The 19,552-nt window shown below is 41.7% G+C and overlaps 1 protein-coding gene across 1 annotated transcript in view; it reads left to right on the forward strand.

Annotated features, from left to right (window-relative positions):
- Positions 1-19,552, forward strand: part of MYO16 (myosin XVI) — a 202,436-nt gene that overhangs the window by 99,497 nt on the left and 83,387 nt on the right. Inside the window, exon 20 of the mRNA XM_069972945.1 lies at positions 19,331-19,403. Within this exon, the coding sequence (XP_069829046.1) occupies positions 19,331-19,403 (73 nt within the window). The remainder of the gene's footprint in view (positions 1-19,330; positions 19,404-19,552) is intronic.

The following is a 19,552-nucleotide window of genomic DNA, read 5'->3' on the forward strand; positions in this document are numbered from 1 at the left end:
AATCCAGCCCATGTTCAGTATTCACACAGCTGATGAATAGGAGACAATCTGCCTGGAGCATACCTAATGATAAAGAGGGCAGGGAAAAGGGACAGAGAGGTTGTGCAAGCCTAATGCATATACAATCTTAGCCCCGGCCGTTGGGCAAGGGACTGCCATTTTAAAAGTTGTTTTTTAGGACAATAACTGCATCACCTGCCGAATGGACCCCAGGACAGATTTTGGATTAAAAGCAGCTATCCGCAGGTACAAGCGGTTTGGGGGGGTCAGATTGTCGGTACAGAGTCGCTTTAAGAACCACAACAATTTTCATTATTATGTTCTTGTTTATTCCTCCTTCTAAGAGCTGTAATTTTTTTATTTTTACATCTACATGGCCATGTAAGGTTTTGTTTTGTTTTTTTGTTTTTTTTTAAGTGTACTTTGTAATATTGCCTTTTAACCTACCATAAAATGAATGCCGAAACACCCGAAAGATTATTTATGAGGTGAAATGTACTTTATAAACTAAAATAAAATCTTGTCATCATGAGTCACACCTATGATAAAAAGAGGTATTTTTTGGAGACTTGTTGTGTAAGTCAAGTCCGTGCTCCGGACCGCCGCCGCGACCTCTCCATGCAGCTGCCGGGGTCCATGTACAAGGACCCGGTGCTGCTGTTAGTTCGGCCCCGGGGGGCGCCTTACCTCGTCCCGCTCCCGTCACCCGCTGTGCCGGCCGGCGCGTGCGTCCCCGCCTCCTAGGGCGCGCGCGCGCCGGCTGTCTCAGGTTTAAAGGGCCAGTCCGTCCCTTATTGGAAGGTGCTCTAATCACTTCCTATAAATTCCAGCCCTGCCCCTCTACAGGTGTTGGAGCCTCTACATGCTTCCCATAGCGTTTGGCCCAGCTCCCTGTTGTTCCTGATTCCTATCCGCTACCTGGTCCCTAGTCCTTGTTCCTGGTTCCTGCTCCCCTGTCATACCATTGCTCCTGTGTTCAGCCTGACTCCTGCGGTTACGCCTACAGGCCTCTGCCAGCATCATCTCCTGCCTACTGCTCCTGCCACGCCTCGCCCGCCGTCACTAGCAACCAAGCCAGGGGTAGCGACCTGGGGGGTCGCCTGCCGCAGCAAGTCCATCCCGCCTTGCGGCGGACTCTGGTGAAAACCAGCAGCCCCTTAGACTCCGCTCCCTGGTGAGGTTAGTGCCATCGCTGGTGACGGTCCAGTGGATCCACTACTCCAGGCGTTAGACCCGATTTATCAATACTATTATATATTATAATTCTTTCATTTGTATTGTTAAAAGGGGTGCAGTTTATTTATCAACTTTTTTGTGCAACTTTTCTTAAATATGAGATGTTATTTAGTTAAGACATTCTTAATACACAAAAGAAATAAAGTGTGCTATTATGCCATTCCATTGTGGTGTAGCACTCAGCAATAGCTCATTCTTAATAAATCTCCTACTGTCTATTTTGTGTCAAAGCAGTGGAAAGAGTCTGTTCTTTCTGAATATTAACAGGCTGTAAAGCAAACTATAGGTATTTTTCTTCTCTTGATGCTATAAGAACATTCACTGAGAGATTGTATGACAAAATTCTGATTTGGCCACTGGGAATTTTAAGCATATAAAGCAACTTTGATGGCATTTCTTTACACTCTCAAAACCAGCTACATGTTACCTGCATAAACAGAGGAATATCCTCAAGTGAACCTTGCTGCAGGGAACAGAGCTAAGAGAAACACACTGTGCTCTTGTTATACCAGTCATAAGGGAATCCTTTGCAGGCTGGCAGGCTGATTCATATGCTTACTGTTGGTACATAAAGTCAAGGGTGTGTAAGTCTTGAGTTGAGTACCTTTAATATATTCTACCTATACATATACAAAATTTATTAAAATAACACTTGATATACAGAGTGAATAGGATAGGTTGTACAATACAAGAGAGAACTCACAGGATATATACAGTGGTTCGCAGTAAATTAGAATATCAACATTTTTTTTCAGTATTTCAATTCAAAAAGTGACCTCATATATTCTATGGAGTCATTACTAGAGATGAGCGTAAGTTGATCATTATGGATTACAGCCAAGAAAACCCCAAAAGTCAGTATTTCAGAAAATAAGAATAATTAACCCAAAACACCTGCAGTGGCTTCAAAGTGTTATAAAAGGTCCCTAATGGTGCATTTACACAGACAGATTTATCTGACAGATCTTTGAAGCCAAAACCAGGAGCAGACTATAAACAGGGATCAGGTCATAAAGGAAAGACTGGGATCTATCCTCTTTTCAAATCCATTTCTGGCTTTGGCTTCCAAAATCTGTCAGATAAATCTTTCTGTGTAAACGCACCATTAGTCTGGTTCAGTATGGAACACAATCATGGGGAAGACTGCTGACTTGACAGATGTCCAGAAGGCAGTCATTCACACATTCACTCCACAAGGAGGGTAAGCCATAAAAGTTCATTGCTAAAGAAGCTGGCTGTTCTCAAAGTGCTGTATCAAAGCATATTAATGGAAGGTTGAGTGGAGGAAAAAAGTGTGGTAGATAAAGGTGCACAAGCAATCGGGAGAACCGCAGTCTTAACAGGATTGTAACGAAAATACCATTTAATAATTTGGGAGAGATTCATAAAGAATGGACGGCTGCTGGACTCAGTGCTTCAAAAGCCACCACATACAGACGTCTGCAGGACATGGGCTACAAGTGTTGCATTCCATGTGTCAAGCCACTCCTGACCAATAAACAATGCCAGAAGCGTCTTATCCTGGCCAAAGAAGAACTGGACTGTTGATCAGTGGTCCAAGGTGCTGTTTTCAGATGAAAGTAAATTTGCAAAAGGTGCCCTGACCAAGTATTAAGGGCATTTACTGTGCAGACTTTTCATTTGGTCGACATTTCTGTGTTAAAAACATTTTTTTTTTTTCAGTTGGTTTTTTATAATATTCTAATTTTCTGAAATACTGACTTTTGGGTTTTTCTTTGCTGTAATACATAATCAGTAACTTTAACAGAAATAAACACTTGAAAAAGTTCACTCTGTATGTAATGACTCTATAGAATATATAAGGTCACTTTTTGAATTGAATTACTGAAAAAAAAATGTGTTGATATTCTAATTTATTGCAAACCACTGTAGATATATAGTGGTGCTCAAAAATTTGTGAAACCTTCAGAATTTTCTATATTTTTACATAACTTAGATGTAAAACTACATTATATTTTCGAAAAGATTTCAAATAAAGAAGAAAAAAATAACAAATAAGTCAACTATATAAGACTTAATTCATACATTTTTTGTGGAAGATGTTTCAATATCATATATGTGGCAAAAACATGTGAATCTTTGCTTTCGGTATTTGGTATTACCCCTTGTGCAGCAATAACTCCATCTAAACGGGGGCAGTCTTTCTTGTTATAATAGTATATGTTCACACTGAAATGCTGCAGAGTTTCAGAGGAATCCATATAAAACCTAATAGGTATAAGTCTCAGAGACATTGGCGCAGTCCCTAGCAGCTTCTCCCTATCCCATTAGCTTTGCGTGATAGATATCCCCATATACCCAAACAAGGAGCAATTTATCAATGAAAGCTGATAAGGGCTCCCCTGTGAACTGTTATTTCTTTGAAATGTTGAAGCATTTCAAAGGGAATCATACACCATTGTTACAAGGTAGCCTGTCTGTTTCATGCTGCTTGTTGTTCTGGCAGCATGAACATGACGACAGTTTCCCCTCAAACATTTTTATTAACATTTCTCCCAGTTTTGCCAAAAGGGGATGTGCCTAAATGTGGCAAAAGTTTGGCACATGATTTTGGTTTGAAGCAAGGCAACTAATAGTTTGTCTAAACTTCAACTAGACAGTGTTCAGATCCACCAAATATACTAACTAGCCTGATACACTGTGATAAATCTGGCACATTTGAAAATCATCCATCTATAGTATGCATTGTCTAAAAATTGTAGTTTTAATAAATCTAGGTTATTTTTCCTGTATAACTCACATAGAGGATAACACCAGATATTCCAAAGCATTGGGGTTTCTGGTTTTAGTACACATGGCCATTTTTTGGACAGCCATCAGTATGGCACCAAAAGGCAGACATTTATGCAAATTGCCACCATAATAATTTCCGGTCCCATAAGTGGCACCAAAATGAAGGCTGTGCAGAAAATGGCAGCGAAATGGCCAAGAAAAGACTTTGTGTGAACATAGCCTGTGGAAGGGTATGTGAAATCGGCTGTGATACGGTGTGTGCGAAGCTACCCTTAATCTGAATAACTGCATTTCATGTCAGTGGTATATAAGAATCACATGAACAGCAGAGATTGTTTTTTATTAGAAGAAAGACCAGTTCACACTGAGCAAATTCGGCGGAATCCCGCCTGCCTCAATGTCCCATCCCATAGTGTCTGTATGGGAGAGCTCTCGCCCCTCCACTCCCGCCGCTCTCCGCACTAAGAATTGACATGAGGGGGTGGAGCATGGTGAGGAAGTGTTCCAAGTTGTAACCAAGAGCAACAATGCCATATCATTGCTTCAACAACAAGTAGCCAAGAGGTTCTGTCCCTCTTATGCCAAAGTTCACAAAAAGTGAATGAAAAAGTAGTTGCTGCAGAAGGCAGAATAATTTATTTAGAAGATAAAATGGCACCTGTGGCTACAGATTCTCTCAGACATGAGCAACAAATTTCTGTACTCCTTCTCAAAGCAGAGAACCTGGAAAACAGGCTTCAGCGCAAAAATGTGTGCATAGTGGGGGTCCCTGAGAAAGAAGAGGGTCCCGACCCAAGAAAATTCTTGGAAACTTGGCTCAAGGGCACATTCAGGGAACACTCATTATCATCACTATATGTCATTTAGAGAGCCCACAGTGTCCCAATCTGTGCTCTGCCCCCAGGAGTGCTGCTGCATTCTGTTCTTGCTAAGCTGCTTTATTATAGAGACAGGAATGCCTTTTTTGCAAGAGATATGAAAGAAACCTGGCATATCTTTAAAGCAACTCTGTACCGACAATCTGACCCCCCCCCCCCCCCCCCCAAACCACTTGTACCTTTTGATAGCTGCTTTTAATCCAAGATCTATCCTGGGGTCCGTTCGAAAGGTGATGCAGTTATTGTCCTAAAAACAATTTTTAAACTTGCAGCCCATGCCAAACTGGAGTATCTGTGGCCTAACTTTGCACCACCCCTCCGTCCCTCCTCCCCGCCCTCTTCATCATTAGAAATGCCACTGGAACATTTTCTCCATGCTGAACACTGCACAGGTGCTTAACGATCCAGCCCATTTTCTGGGCTGACACAGGTGGTTTATGTCCTGCTGCCATACAACAACTTGGTTTTAAAAGCGGAGCAGGAGTTCGGTGCTGCACACCTGAATTCCCCACTACTTCTCATAGGAGATTTTAACATTGTTGTGGATGGTGCCCTGTATAGAGTGTTCATGACAACCACTAGGGCCTTTAACTGTTCTTTCCCACGGGGGGGCTTCTGTTTAAACTGTCCTTATTTGACATATGGAGGGCATGGCTTCCTGGTGTGACCTGACCCTGGGGATGCCCTTTGTTATGTCCCTAGTCATGCAGGTGGAATACCTCTTATGTCCCCTATCTGACCACTCTCTTCTACACCTTTTTCTTGGCGTTCCAACGAGCAAACATAGTACTTCAACCCACATTGGTTCACAGTGTTAGAGGTCCTTGGGATTCAATGGCAGTGACAGAATATTCTAGACTTAAAGAGGTTGTCCAGGCAAAAGGAACTTGTCCCCTATCCGTGATATAGAGGATAAGTAAGAGATCGCAAAAGGTCTGAACTTCGCCCCCCAGCCACAGGTAGGGCACATGGCTGCACTCTAAGAGCTAGGGGACAGTTGAGGCAAGCTTTACACTAGGTTTTGACCAATGCAGAGCAACACATAACTCTTTGCACCTCATAAACAGCAATGAGACTCAAGGTGGCCCAAGGGTCTGGTGGAAGGTAAGAGACATGTATGAAGTATTGTAATGTTCTGCCTTTACTTCTATATGGGACACACTGTGTTTGAGTGATCCCTTCTTTTTAGAGGGATTTACTCCATGGCAGGCATAGGGCCTTGGGAGAGTGGGTCAATTGTACAAAGAAGGTCAGCTGAAAAGTTTCTAGCAGTCTGGGAGTACCCCATCTCTAGAACTCACTTCTATAAATACAGCTTTGTCACACATGTGAGGGGGAGGGAGATGTTACTAGGGAATGCACAAATATTCCACCTATCAACATTGTAGGCACATCTGAGTCCACTTTGGTCTAATCTTTATTATATATTTACATTTACAAGAAAAACATAAATGCTAAACATAAAAGAGGAATAGAAGGCTGAGTTGGGCCCTGTAGCGGACAGTATATTGAAAGAGGTTTTGAGGATTACACCCCAGCAATCATTGGGTGAACAGCACCATTTTTCTATGTTGTATCTTTTGCACCAGGTGTGCCGCACCCCAGTGTTTTTGTTTTGTGTGAGATATTGTCTGGTTGCACTGTTCCCACAATGTCAGTGAGATGTGATAGGGCACATGTTTTGGAGATGCCCTAAGCTAACAAGGTACTGTCAGGAAGTGGCCTCTATGTTTTGGAAAAGCACCTGCTAAAGATAAAAAAGAAATGGGAGGCGGAATTGGGCCCTAATGAGGACAGTATATGGAAAGAGGTTTTGAAGATGACACCCCAGCTATGGTTGGGTGAACAGCACCATTTGTCTCAGTTCTATCTTTTGCACCAGGTGTACAGCACCCCAGTGTTTTTGTTTCATGTGGGATTTTGTCTGGATGCACTGTTTTCATGATTTCATAGAGATGAGAGAGATGTGGAGAATTTGGATGTGGAGCACTGTTAAAGGACAACTCCGGCGAAATTTTTTTTTGGCTTATTTAACACACATTACAAAGTTATATAACTTTGTAATGTGGTTAAATACCCGGTCTGGCCCCCTTCCCCCACTTTCCGACCCCCGACCCCCACCCCGGAAGTTAAAGAATATATACATTACCTATTATGGTCGTCACGGTCCTCTTCTCTGGTGTCGGGTGATGTCAGAGCTGGGGGCGGTCCGGGTCTTCTTCCTCCTCGGCGTCTTCATTGAGAGTGAATGGGAGAGAAAAGGCTGCTGGTGCACATGCGCACCAGCAGCCTTTTCATTGGCTGGAGCGCATCACATGGCTTCCAGCTTGCTCAGCCCTAATTGGCTGAGCTTGCTGGAAGCCATGTGATGCGCTCCAGCCAATGAAAAGGCTGCCGGTGCGCAAGCGCACTGGCAGCCTTTTCTTTCTCATGGACCCGGAAGCAAGAGACATCGCTGGACGGCGGAGGCAGGTGACGGTGAGGCGGACGGCGGGCGAATGGAGTGGCGATCGGCACCGGAGGGATGGTGAGTATGGTGTCTGTGTGTGTCTGTGTTTTTTTTTTGGGGGGGGGGGGTCCCGCCGTAGTTGTCATGGCAGTCATAGCAGTTGCTTGTATACCCTTTATGGCCAGGAAATGTATTACCGAATCCTGGCTTTACCAAGATCCCCCAGATTTTCGCCTTGATAGTTAAAGTCAGCTGGCTCATTGAAAATGAAAAACATGACTATAAGAAAAGAGAAACTTGAAGGAAATTTGAAAAAAAATTGGGCTCAATGGCTAGACACTCTGGCTTTGAGCCCCAATCCCCAATTAGGGGCAGCTCTTTTCCCTTCCTTTATCATGACACAATGTGGTTCTAATAAATTTGGAATAGTGGTGGGAGACTGTATTTGCATATGTGTTATAGAGATAAAAACAGATAGTGGCATGCACAGAAGACAAGTAACATGTATATGTCTTATGTATATGTATATGTATATGTATATGATGGTGGACAGTTTTCTTGTGTTTTCTTTTTTTTTTTTCTTTCTAGGAATATGAATCCGTTGCTCTACGATTTCTATTGTTTTCTGTACGTCTTATATATTTGCAAAAAATTAATACAAACATTTTGATAAAAAAAAGAAGTAAATAATGAGGATTCCTTTTCATTGACATCTCATAACTGTGACGCAATGTATATCACTCAGTTGCATAGCTTTTATTGTATAGTGAGCTGTATATACTAAGGCCCTGTTTCCGCATGCAATGTTTACATTGAATGTATACTTTTTGTTTAAGTAACATAAGTATTTGGAAAACAAATTTATTTTGAAGATTTCCTGATGTTACAGCAACGCTATACCCATAATCTGCCCCCCCTCCCAACAACTTGTACCGTCAAATAGCTGATTTAATCCAACATCTTTCCTGGGGTCCATTCGGCAGGTGATGCAGTTATTGCCCTAAAAAAAAATCACTTTTAAACTTGCAGCCCTGTGTCAAATTGGCGTGGCTAAAAGTGTCTGTGCCTTAGTCTTGCGATGCCCCTCCACCAGGAATGCCCCTGGCAGGATTTATCCTAATCACCACTTGTCTGAACACTGCATGTGTTGGATTGTTAAGGCACATGTGCACTATTTAGACAGGTGATGAATAGAAGAAATCGTGCCTGGAGCATTCCTAATGGTGAAGAGGGCGGGGAGGAGGGACGGAGGGGCGTCGCAGGCCTAAGGCACAGACACTCTAGGCCATGCCAATTTGACAAAGGGCTGCAAGTTTAAAAGTTGCTTTTTAGGACAATAACTGCATCTGTGGTGCGCCCCCTGCAGTGTTATGGTGGACGTACGGCCGCTTACTTGCCAGATGGTAAAGTGTGATTCCAGTGGTAGTTGGCCGAGATATAGCCGGGCCTAGAAATGTTATGTTGTGACGCCAGTGCCGGTTGGGCACACAGGTATGATGGCACACCTGATTTTAGTTTAGAGGGTTATACCTTGTTGCCCTGTGGTCAATGACCTGCTGGGCTGTTGCAGGGCCCCTTTGGGTTGTAGTCACGGTGGTCCGGAGTGGAATGATGACCCACCCGGACTATTGGCACTTCCACCCACATAAAGGGGAGATGACCTAAGGAATGTTTGTGTACTATGTTGGTGGGGGCGAGAAATCACACAGTCTCTTTATTATAAATAAGATCTGCTTTACTTGGAAGATACGTATGTGCAGCAGGTCATACAGCTTTGCATTGACATAGAACTTCACACTTATTAAGATACTTGATAGGTTAGGATCCAGATCTGCAGTGAGCAAAGAAGAAGTAGTACAGTTGTGTGGACTAAGTTGCCTGCTGAAGGTATAGAGTCAGAGGAGTAGAGAGGAGGATGTCGTAAGAGTCCCAACCCATTTAGTACTGTGCTCTGCCGGGATGTTGGAGGATGAGGTAGAAGAATACTTGAGAAGAAAGAGAGAATGCTTGTGCATGTGCATAGACTCTTGTTGGAATAAACCCCCTATTGCCCTACAAGTATGGGTGACACAAGCCCCAGACCCTGTTACCTGGGATGAGCAGAATGCTGAGGGTTCCCTGTCCGCACCATCACTGCGAGATAGAGTTCATAGGTTTCTAGCAGCTTTCCTCTATCTGAATCAGTTCCTAGCTTTCTGCTTTGTGGATACTGTGCTGCACTGTGACTCCTTGTCCACAGCGTGGGTTGAGATGATTTCTGACTTGTCCTCTCTAAGGAAGGGTGTAACAATGCATAGTGCTGAGTAGCATTACTTCAAGAGAAAAGGTTAACTTCATGTGCCTGAGTCTGCTTCTGGACTATACACTGAGACTGGGGACATAGCAGAGGTCCAGGGCACAACTATACTGCTGTAGAGAGCATTCTGGCTTGTGTCCTTCTTCTACAGAACCCAGTGACAAAAGACCTTTACACTTCCTCTACCCATGTGGCTTACTATATACAGCTCCCTATAAGGTGTGCTGTGAATGGGTGAAGAGTGCATACAGAAAAAGAGAGAAGTGATAGGACAGAAGAAGAGAACACGCTCATTGGTCTATAGATCCATGTGACATACCAATAAACAATAACCCTTACAGTTCTACAGCTGTGCATCAACTAAGTACATACACTTACAATAGCGACATCTTGTGGCGAAACCTTAACACTACTTCATCACCAAAGAGTACAGGCTTTTGCAAAGGGTGTAACTACGAGTAACACCCGTTGTGAGACACCACACGTCACCTGCCGAACAGACCACAGGACAGATCTTGGATTAAAACTATGACAAAAATATGTGGACTATATACCGCAAATATTACAGGTGCTCAGAAGATGACAGAAATACGAATAGTACCAACCAAAACGAAAGGAAAGACCTGTCATATATACTCACTGGCACTCCGAATAAATGAAGAAGAAAATATGTATCTTTATTTCACATAAATCAAAAAAACAAACCTCGTGCTGGAACATACAGTAAACAGTTAAAAACATCCAAAAAACACACAAAATAAATCAAGGGGTTCCCACTATATAAAGGAAAAAGCCCACAGGACACTCCGACAAGCAAAAATAATAAGGACCATATCTAACCAAAGTGATAACTGTGCCCCACTACTGTAAACAATGATGATGAGGTAGAAAAACTACCAAGAGTTGTGCAAAACAAGTAAGGGCAGATATAACCAGAAAATAACCAAAATATCACCAAATAATCAGAAGGTCCGTGTCAGGGTCCACTGCTCCCCACACATTCCATTCCTCACCGGAAACTTCCTCAGGGGTTAAACTTACAACCTACAAATGTTTTGCATTCATTTGGCTGTAAAAGCTAGCTGGTCACAAATGCTCATCCCATAGTTTTAAGCATTATACATTTTAGGTTGTGCCCCACTAAGTGGACACAAGATAGGGAAAGACCCCCCAAGTGCATTTTTATGAAAAAGTCAGTATATTTATATATTCCCAATAATAAAATACAACTATCAGAGAAACGTATTGAAATTATTGTCACTGAAGTTTGCAAAGGGTGATCACTGCTTTCAGAATTCTGTAAGAATAACGGCATTCACTGCTACAAAGAGAGGTGTCACTGCAATGGATACTGAAGGTCAAGAACCCCAAATTCCAGTTCGGAGCCTTACTGCACCTTTACCAGTAATTCACAGAATAGCAATGTTCTCTATTCCAAATGCACCAATGTAAAGTGACTCATGGGAATAATATAGTGTAAGCTGAGGTTCTCATGATAAAATCACAAAGTTTTAAAATGGGGCCAGAATGTACAATGTTCACATTTATACATCATTATATATAATGTCTCCGAGAGCTGAATGTTCCTCTATAAATCTACATCTCACAAGTACATCTTGTACATTTTTACTTTTCCTAATAAGTTTGGACAAGAGACTGTACTGAAATGTGAACACAAATCTGTTATTAGATCTCTGTGGTCTCATACAATACAGTGTAAAACAGTCTGATCTAATGAAAAGCAAAGCTCTTAATCTCCTCAGTATAGACCTAAAATCTGGCCTCTAATTCAAATGAATTTTCTCAATGCTCATTGGCCCACAAATGTGCAACTGAACTTTTCACTTATTTTACACAAAGGCGGACACTTTTTAAAAAGTTGGTGGGGCTTAGATTTAAATAGATACTTATCATACAGTTCCATGCATTTTATAAAGAGAAACAACAAGTTCACATCAGTTTATTCAGTTATTATCAGATTGTGATGTACTGTAGAAGCTAAAGAACATTGTGATCTGTCTATGTCTCAGATTCTAGCTTTCAGTCACAGTCGCATGTAGAAATACGTAATATAAGGGAGGCCACATACAAAGCTAGGATAGATCTGTCTTGTATTCCCACACGTTTCGTCAATTCCATTCTATTACGTCTTCCATCTTTTAATGGAAACAAAGGTGTGCCAGACATTAGTGGCACCTGATGAATTACATTGACTGATAATAAGAGCCATCGCCTTCTTTTGTGGTGTCTGTCATTTTAACAGGATAGAATAGAGCAGATGTGAACAATACCTAACCTATGTTGCTTTGTTACTGCCATCTATCATTTGAATTGTCAATGTAGTTAATTTTATAGCATTATTTTATACAAGTCACTATTTTTTCTTTATGCTTTGTACTGAAAGAACATGTTACCCCAAAGAAAATGAGATAGTTATCATATAATCTTAAAATACCTGTTATAGTAAAATGCCATTAGAGTTTCCAGGCAGCAATTCAGTTATGTTCCAATATATATCTAGAAAATAGTATAAAAGCGAGTATAGAAAATGTATGACATAAGCAAGACAAATTCATAGCATGCAGAAAAACATCTACAGCACTGTATATTTTCTTAGTAAGTGAGTCACTGGGAGGTATTAATGACTTCATCAAGGTCATATTTTCCTGCCTGGGCCTTATCTACGTTAATTCCTTATACTGATCCTATTATTTCTTGTCTCCCAGGCGTAATATATGAGTGCACAGAACACTGTTTATTAACTCAGACTGTAGTCTCAGAAATCTCTGGTTTATTAAAGAAAAGACCACATATCTATAGATCTTTTATCTTCATAGCTAACGTGTAATGTATTCTGAATCCGTGTTACATAGAGAAGGAATCGAATTGTTGGGATTTATACAGTGTATTTTATTGGTATGAATCATTGATTAAATAGAATCCCCTTCATAGTTTTGTTTGTTACAGTTTGAGGCTATATTCCCCCAATATCTTTTTAGGTGAAAAAAGGCCGTTTTTTCCCCCATGATCATTATAAAAAAAAAACTTCTTCTCTTTTTCATGTGAAAAAGATGTTGTTAGAATGAAGCCTGAAGCTATGTTTATAAACTGTCAAAAATTTTACTATAACGGCTGTTTTTTGTATAATGAAGGCTGTTAAAAAACTAAAAATATTCTACCTTACATTTTCAACCCTTATCCCATAGACGCACTAGGACGTTATAGTACGTCCTGGCAGGAGCTTACTTTCCGCACCAGGACGTACTATAACTTCCCGGCTCCCGGTGCTCACTGTTTACATAAACAGTGACCTGGAGCCGAAACTAAACTGTCAGCTGATAGCTGACAGTTCAGTGTAGCTGCTGCTGGACCCCCTGAAGGGCTCCAGTACAGCCAATCACCTGCATCAGAGGATCGGTAATGATTCATGGATGACGGTGAAATAAGCAGTAAACCCCCGGTCCCGGTCTCTGCCGAGTTCCGGGATCCGGGGGAAGCTGCTGCCACGCCGTCCCGCCCCCCGTTGTCGTTTGTTTCTGACCCCCCCCCCCCCGGATCAGAGCTGCCAATCACAGTATCTGATCATGGATGCAGGCTCTGATCCTTCACTTTGTGAGGAAATCAGAGCCTGCATCCATATATTGTAAAAAACCGACACACACACACATATAATAAAAAGTACCCCCTCCCCTGTGATCTCCCAGTAATAAGGGAGATCAGTTAGTTAGTGTCCGTCAGTCAGCGTCCGTTAGTAAGCGTCAGTCAGCGTCCGTTAGTAAGCGTCAGTCAGCGTCCGTTAGTAAGTGTCAGTCAGCATCCGTTAGTAAGCGTCAGTCAGCATCCATTAGTAAGCGCCAGGCAGCGTCCGTTAGTAAGCGCCAGGCAGCGTCCGTTAGTAAGCGTCAGTCAGCGTCCGTTAGTAAGCGTCAGTCAGCATCCGTTAGTAAGCGCCAGGCAGCGTCCGTTAGTAAGCGCCAGGCAGCGTCCGTTAGTAAGCGTCAGTCAGCGTCCTTTAGTAAGCGTAAGCGTCAGTAAGCATCTGTCAGTATCAGTCAACGTCCGTTAGTAAGTGTCGGTGTCAGTAAGTGTCCGTTAGTAAGCGTCAGTATCAGTCAATGTCAGTTAGTAAGAGTCAGTCAGCGTCCATTAGCAGGTGTCAGCAAGTGTCAGTCACCTTCTGTAAGTGTCAGCCAGCGTCCATTAGTAAGAGTCCGTCAGTGTCCGTTACTGAGCATCAATCAGTGTCAGTTAGTTATCATCAGTCAGCATCCATTAGTAAGTGTGAGTAAGTGTCAGTCAGTGTCCGTTAGTAAGTGTGAGTAAACGTCAGTCCGTGTCCGTTAGTAAGTGTCAGTAAATGTCCGTGCATTTACTGCTACAGCAGTAGTGCACACATAGACATAGGTGCTCCTTCTCTTCTGAACCCTGTTGTGCACCCGTACAATAATTTACGTTCACAAATGGGGTATTTTCGTACTCAGGAAAAATTGCTTTACAAATATTGGGGGGCTTTTTCTCCTCCATGCTTTTGGAAATTTGAAAAATGGGGGGTTTCACTAATGCATAAGTGTGAAAAATGTGATTTTTCATTTTCACGGTCCACTTTTGCAAAAACTGTGAAAAACCTGTAGGGTCCAAATGCCCACTGTACCCCTTGTTACATTCCTTATGGGGTGAAGTTTTCAAAATGGGGTCACCTGTGGGGGGTTCCCACTGTCTCGGCACTAGGGGGGCTCTGTAACTGTAACATGTTCTCCTACATTTATTTCAGCCAAATCCACACTCCAAAATGTAAAGGGTGCTCCTTCTCTTCTGAGCCATGTTGTGCGCTTGTGCAACACTTTATGTCCACAAATGGGGTATTTGTAAAAACTGCAGATTCAGAGGAATACATTTTTTATTGCATTTTACTTTTTATAGCAGGTTTTGTATGAAAAATATAGGATTGAATTGCAATGTCTGCAAAGAAAATGGAAATTCTTACTTTTCACACCTACTTTGCAGTTATTCCTGTGAAATGCCTAAAGGGTTAAAAACTGTTTTAAATTTCAATTTGAATACTTCAAAGGGTGAAGAGTTCAAAATGGGGGGATTATGGGGGTTTCTAGTATACAGGCCTCTGGAATATGCTTCAAAACTGAACTGGTCCCTAAAAAATTCTGAGTTTAAATTTTCACAAAAATTTAGAAAATTGCTAATAAACAATTACAGCCTCTAAAATCCTAAAAAAAGTTAAAGCATGCCCACCAAATGCTGCCAACATAAAGTAGACATGTTATAGATGTGAATTAATCAATAACCTTTGTGGCATAACTATCTTCCTTATTGGCAGAGACTTTCAAATTTAGAGAAATGCTATTTTTTTCAATTTTTCACAACATTTTGGAGTTTTTCACAAAAAAAAAGTTAAAGGTATCGGCCCAAATGTATCACTAACATAAAGTAGAACATGTCATGAAAAAACAATCTTGGAACCACAAGGATCGGTAAAAGCATTCTAGAGTTATTAATATATAAAGTGACACATGTCATATTTGAAAAATTTGGCCGTGTCATAAACACCAAAACTAGCTGTGTCCCCTAAGGGTTATTTATCTAATTGGCTGCTATGGCCTTAAAAATAATACACAACCCATGTTTACCTGCCTGCGATTCCCTCGGTGTGCTCCTGCTTAAGTCTCCAGGTCCCTGCCTCATTGACTGCCCACTCAGCCAATCAGTGCGCTGTCCTGCTGCTGCTAAAGATTGGCTAAGCGGGCCGTCAGTGAGAAGGGACTCAGAGACTCAAGCAGGGGCATGGAGAGGGAGTGCAGGCTAAATAGTTAAACATGGCTACCACTACATTCCTGATGATGATCCGTCGTGCCCGCACCAGAGCTTCCCATAGCGCATAGTGAAGCGAGCGGCCTGAGCCACTCGCTTCTTTGTGTGAACTGACATGTCAGTTATTTGCGGCCCTGTATGGGATCCCGGCGGGAGCGTATACGATGTGTATACGCTTCGGCCAGTATCCCATATCAGATAAGGTTATGTTGCACTCTGCAAAAAGTACGGCCGTTGTTTCCGATGGCAACAATGGCCGTACTTTTACGTAGTGTGAACATAGCCTAAAACTCACTGACTTCACAATACAGTACATATATTACATCTCTGGTGGCTTAAAGGAAAATGCTTTGTATAAACTCATATCTATTATCAATGGAAGATTATATGGCACTGATAAACACCATTACTTTCTATGGACCTTTTTAAGTGATTGCAGAGATTTACATTCTAGTTTACATTCTAGCTATATTTTAAATGGAAACCCCTTCCACTTCAACTAAGCTATTAGGAAATCACTTTATTAGCATTACCATGATTGTGGTTAGTAAAAGGACATTATTTAGATATAATTGTTTAAATTGGAATGATTTGATCCCAGTTGCAAATATTCATTGACATTTTTTGCACATGTATTACCATTTACATTTATTGACAAATAAAGATAATAAGTACTACTGAAAAAATGGCCTATGTTTATTGACCAATGCATTTAATTTCCATTGCTTTGAACCAATCACTTTAATAGATATACCAATTACCATTAACAGTCATTGTATACAGTGGAATCATTAATATTAGATATCATTTCATGATATTTATGATCACTTTTAGATAGATCTTGCTACAGTACAAGGTTAGATGTTTTGTTCTTTCTGGGTATGATATAAAATGTGATTGAAATCATTTCCTTTTATTGTAAAAAAAAATAAATAAATAATGTACATTTAAGGAATTGAGAATTATATTTGTCTTTTTACCGCTGTAATCTGGATACAGCTTTAGAAATAAACAGAAAACTATAAAAATTTACTGTTCCGTTTATATATTGCTATATGTACCATAAATCATAGAAACAGATCAGAAGACATTAAATTTTCATGTGTGACAGGTGCTGCAAATAAATGTCAAATTACATTTGATGGGGTCAAATCAGTGCGAGACATTCTCTTTCCCATATTGTCCTTAGTATATTTAGAGGTAGAAAATTTAGTTTAATTTTTTTTAAAATGAGGTCATAATAAGCACAGGGATAATACACTCAGTGATCTCCCAGTACAGGCACAAAATATATAATGATGTCATGATACAAAACAAAAATTAAACATATCAATATCCATTAAACATAGCATTTTCAAATTATGGCTGTTACCCTATTAATCTATTTATGTATGACATTGATTTTCAACCAGTGTGCCGCGGTATGGTCGGTTGTGCCGCAGGGAAAGTTCCCCAAACTATGGTGCTTCTGTGTTTTGTTCCCCGGCAATGCGCAGCAATCAGTGGTGGATAATAATGTGGGCGGTTGCGTGGTGCGCTGCGGAGGGCTGTGATGCACGCATCCAATCAACGTGTGTGCTACGGCCCGCCGCAGTGCACCACGCTCCCGGTCTCCGCTGATTGGAGGAGCACGTCCTACGGGCGGCCAGTAGGTGAGGCGGACAGCAGCGGCGACCATCTCGGAGGAGGTGAGGAGGAAGGGGGGGAGAGAAACCTGGGGATGGGGGAGAGAAACAGCAGAGAGAAGGAGGGGGAGAGAAGTTTGGTGGAGAGAAGCAGGGGGGAGAGAAGTATGGTGGAGAGAAGCATGGGGGAGAGAAGCACAGGAGAGAAGCAGGGGAGAGAAGTATGGTGGAGAGAAGCACAGGAGAGAAGCACAGAAGAGAAGCAGGGGGGGGAGAAGCAGGGGGAGAAGTATGGTGGAGAGAAGCAAAGAAGAGAAGCATGAAGGAGAGAAGCACAGTAGAGAAGCATGGGGAGAGAAGCACAGGAGAGAAGCAGAGGGGAGAAGTATGGTGGAGAGAAGCACAGGAGAGAAGCAGAGGGGAGAAGCATGGGGGAGAGAAGCACAGGAGAGAAGCAGGGGGAGAAATATGGTGGAGAGAAGCAGGGGGGAGAAGTATGGTGGAGAGAAGCACAGGAGAGAAGCATGGGGAGAGAAGCACAGGAGAGAAGCAGGGGGAGAAGTATGGTGGAGAGAAGCACAGGAAAGAAGCATGGGGGAGAGAAGCACAGGAGAGAAGCAGGGGGAGAAGTATGGTGGAGAGAAGCACAGGAGAGAAGCAGGGGGGAGAAGTATGGTGGAGAGAAGCACAGGAGAGAAGCATGGGGGAGAGAAGCACAGTAGAGAAGCAGGGGGGAGAAGTATGGTGGAGAGAAGCACAGGAGAGAAGCAATGGGGAGAGAAGCACAGGCGAGAAGCATGGAGGAGAGAAGCACAGGAGAGAAGCAGGGGGGAGAAGTATGGTGGAGAGAAGCACAGGAGAGAAGCAGGGGGGATAAGTATGGTGGAGAGAAGCACAGGAGAGAAGTAGGAGGAGAAGTATGGTGAAGAGAAGCACAGGAGAGAAGCACAGGGAGGAGAAGAAAACAGGCCCAGGTTTCACACTGAGTGAGTATAAATACATTTAGAATCTATATTATTAACTATATGTATAAAAAGTACTGTTTTAGTGTCATTTTGTGCCATTTTGGTTGGTGGTGTGCCCCGGGTTTTTTCAAGTATAAAAAGTGTGCTGCGGCTCAAAAAAGGTTGAAAATCACTGATGTATGATAATGTTTAGGTAATGGTTGGAAATCCTCTTTAAAGAGTACCTTTAATTAAAGATAACTTTTGAAATAATAAAGAGTTACAGCCTGGGATTGCACTGCTGCCGTACACTTCCCTGCTATATCTCCTGTTCACAGTGGGTCTTAGCAGTGATAGCTGCTGTGATCAATAACTTTCGGTGCTCTTTACATTTTGGATCTTCTAAACAGGGGACTAACCTGAAGCTCATGGTCCCCAATTCAAAATCTGTAACAATTTCAAGCATTATTTATAGTACTATTTTGCTTATATAAAGCAGAGGCAATGTTGGGACCTCCTCGGACTCAAAAGTCTAAGTGCAATTGGAATTTGTAGACCACCTAGCACTTTATCCTTGTAAATTAAATTGGTTGTCATTGCTTCTGCTGGGGCTAGAAAATAGCATGATTTCCTCACTATGGAATGACATGTAAAAATATGGTAGCTTTTGGTTTGCCCATGTAGCTTGTTATAGCAAATGGCTTTTTAAGGAGGTACTTTTTTACTCAACATCAATATAGCATAGCATTGCCTTTAATTGAACTGTGTACTCTGCTTCTGCTATTCTCAGGAAAAAAAAGTTATTTTAAATATTTTTATAAGATAAAGAGGTTGTCCAGACCCAATTTAAAAAAAAATGTAGTCAGGGTGATAGAAAAAAAAAAAGCCATAGTCATGTATACCTGCCCCAAGACCCCACTGCTGCCATTCTGAGAGCTTCTGGTCCTTGCCACTCTTCATTCCTTATTGTATCTTGTGATATCAATCCTGCAGAAATTGCCCAATCAGCTAATTACAAGCCACAGGAGTGAGAAATCTCAGGTAGTGATTGGCTGAGCGGGCAATTCCTGAGAGGTTGAAGTATCACAGGAACTAAGAAGTTGCATTGAGCAGTGGGGACTAGAAGCCATCTGAACAGTAGCAGCAGGGGATAGGGGCATGTGAGTATTACTTCTTGCTTATTTTTCTATCATCGTTTCAATTTTTTTCTGGGGCTTGACAACCACTATTGGCATCTACAAATGTAATATGATTTCTTAAATGTTTTGACTTCAGTGTTTGTAAATCTTTTATAAAGTACAATAACCTGAGTTCCTTATATTTAGCTATCCTCACCTCACAGTTGGAATTTTGGATATGTTTGGTTTCGAGGACTTTCAGAGAAATTCATATGAACAGGTTAGTTTATTTGGCTATTGTTGAATTAATATCAAAAATAATAATGTACATTAAATGAGGACTTTTTATTATAGGGTTTATGTTATGCCCCTAAAACCAGAATATATGACACATAGGCTGAGTTTATTGAACATGGTAAAAGGACAAAA

Source organism: Dendropsophus ebraccatus, chromosome 5 (genome assembly GCF_027789765.1).
Source record: "Dendropsophus ebraccatus isolate aDenEbr1 chromosome 5, aDenEbr1.pat, whole genome shotgun sequence".
NCBI lineage: Eukaryota > Metazoa > Chordata > Amphibia > Anura > Hylidae > Dendropsophus > Dendropsophus ebraccatus.